General features: G+C 39.9%; 1 protein-coding gene across 1 annotated transcript in view; it reads right to left on the bottom strand.

Moving 5' to 3' along the window:
* The window catches only part of LOC106511670 (probable cation-transporting ATPase 13A2), a gene marked incomplete at its 3' end in the record, with an annotated part of 7,191 nt that overhangs the window by 1,298 nt on the left and 4,809 nt on the right, over positions 1-1,084 (bottom strand). The window contains 2 exon segments of the mRNA XM_014000418.1: positions 111-263; positions 565-633. Of these exon segments, the coding sequence (XP_013855872.1) occupies positions 111-263; positions 565-567 (156 nt within the window).

Genomic DNA, 1,084 nt, shown 5'->3' with positions numbered 1-1,084 from the left:
TAGAGTCATCCTGGCAGAAACAATCCGTTGTAAAAAAAAAAGAAAAAAAAAAAAGCTTAATAATACAAATAAAATATGTCTGTTGTAGTTCTTTACATTTATTTTCTTACTGTGATCAGCAGAACCTCTGCCAAAGGCAGAGGGCAGGAGCGGCAGCGGAAGAGGACCCCCCATCGAGGCCACCAGTGAAAAAGCAACAGGGGGACGACCAACGGACGACACAACCACACCCGCCAACTCACCCACGTAAACCCCTGAGAGTCCTGAGGGAGCAAAGAGTCAGACAGTCCAGTCAAATTCAAACAGTTTTATAATCAAACACTAATGGGAAGGAATCCTGTCAGCTTATCAGAAATCATCTAAGGACCTCTGTCATTACATATTTTGTACTTTTAAATAAAGAAATCAGGTTTTATGTTTGATGAATGTGAGTTTTTTGTCTGTAAACTTATTGAAAGAAAATACCACAAATGACAATATTAATAAAAAAAATGTTTTGCCAGTAAAACTGAAACAAAATGCGACAGCAAACATTCTGTTATGAAACACTGAAGAGGATCCTACCATGTCTGAGTCAGAACTGAAGAGGGGCCCTTGTTCTGGAAGACCACTCTTTCAGATCATCAACACCATCTGTGAGATAGGCTCTGTTAATAACATTTATAAAGCAGCACTACAAACTACCAAGTCAATATTAGCCCAAGGTGCAAAGTTCTGCTTGAATAAATCTTTTAAGAAGAAAAGAAAACTTTTAACGCATAGGTCTGTACCTGAACGCACTTGTTTTTGTTTCGGTATGTTGGTTTCACTTACAGGAAGCAACACATTCCAAAAATAAGCCAGGACAGGACATTTTATAAACCTTTATCTATGTTTACTTCATCTGCATACAATGGTCTGTATATAATGATGGGGTTGGAACTAGCCTGAACATTGCCTTCCTACACAGTTCAGCTTGACTCTAATCTCCAGAGCCGGCTCTTGGCATAGGCGAACTAGGCGGTTGCCTAGAGCGCCATCTGTTGGAGGGGGCGCCGAACTGCAGAAGAATAAAGAAATTATTTGTAATCCCTTGTTGTAACTC

This window comes from Austrofundulus limnaeus, unplaced genomic scaffold (assembly GCF_001266775.1).
Source record: "Austrofundulus limnaeus strain Quisiro unplaced genomic scaffold, Austrofundulus_limnaeus-1.0 Scaffold3057, whole genome shotgun sequence".
In the NCBI taxonomy this organism is placed as follows: Eukaryota; Metazoa; Chordata; class Actinopteri; order Cyprinodontiformes; family Rivulidae; genus Austrofundulus; species Austrofundulus limnaeus.
The sequence above is the reverse complement of the archived record's forward strand: the minus strand, read 5'-3'. Positions and strand labels throughout refer to the sequence as shown.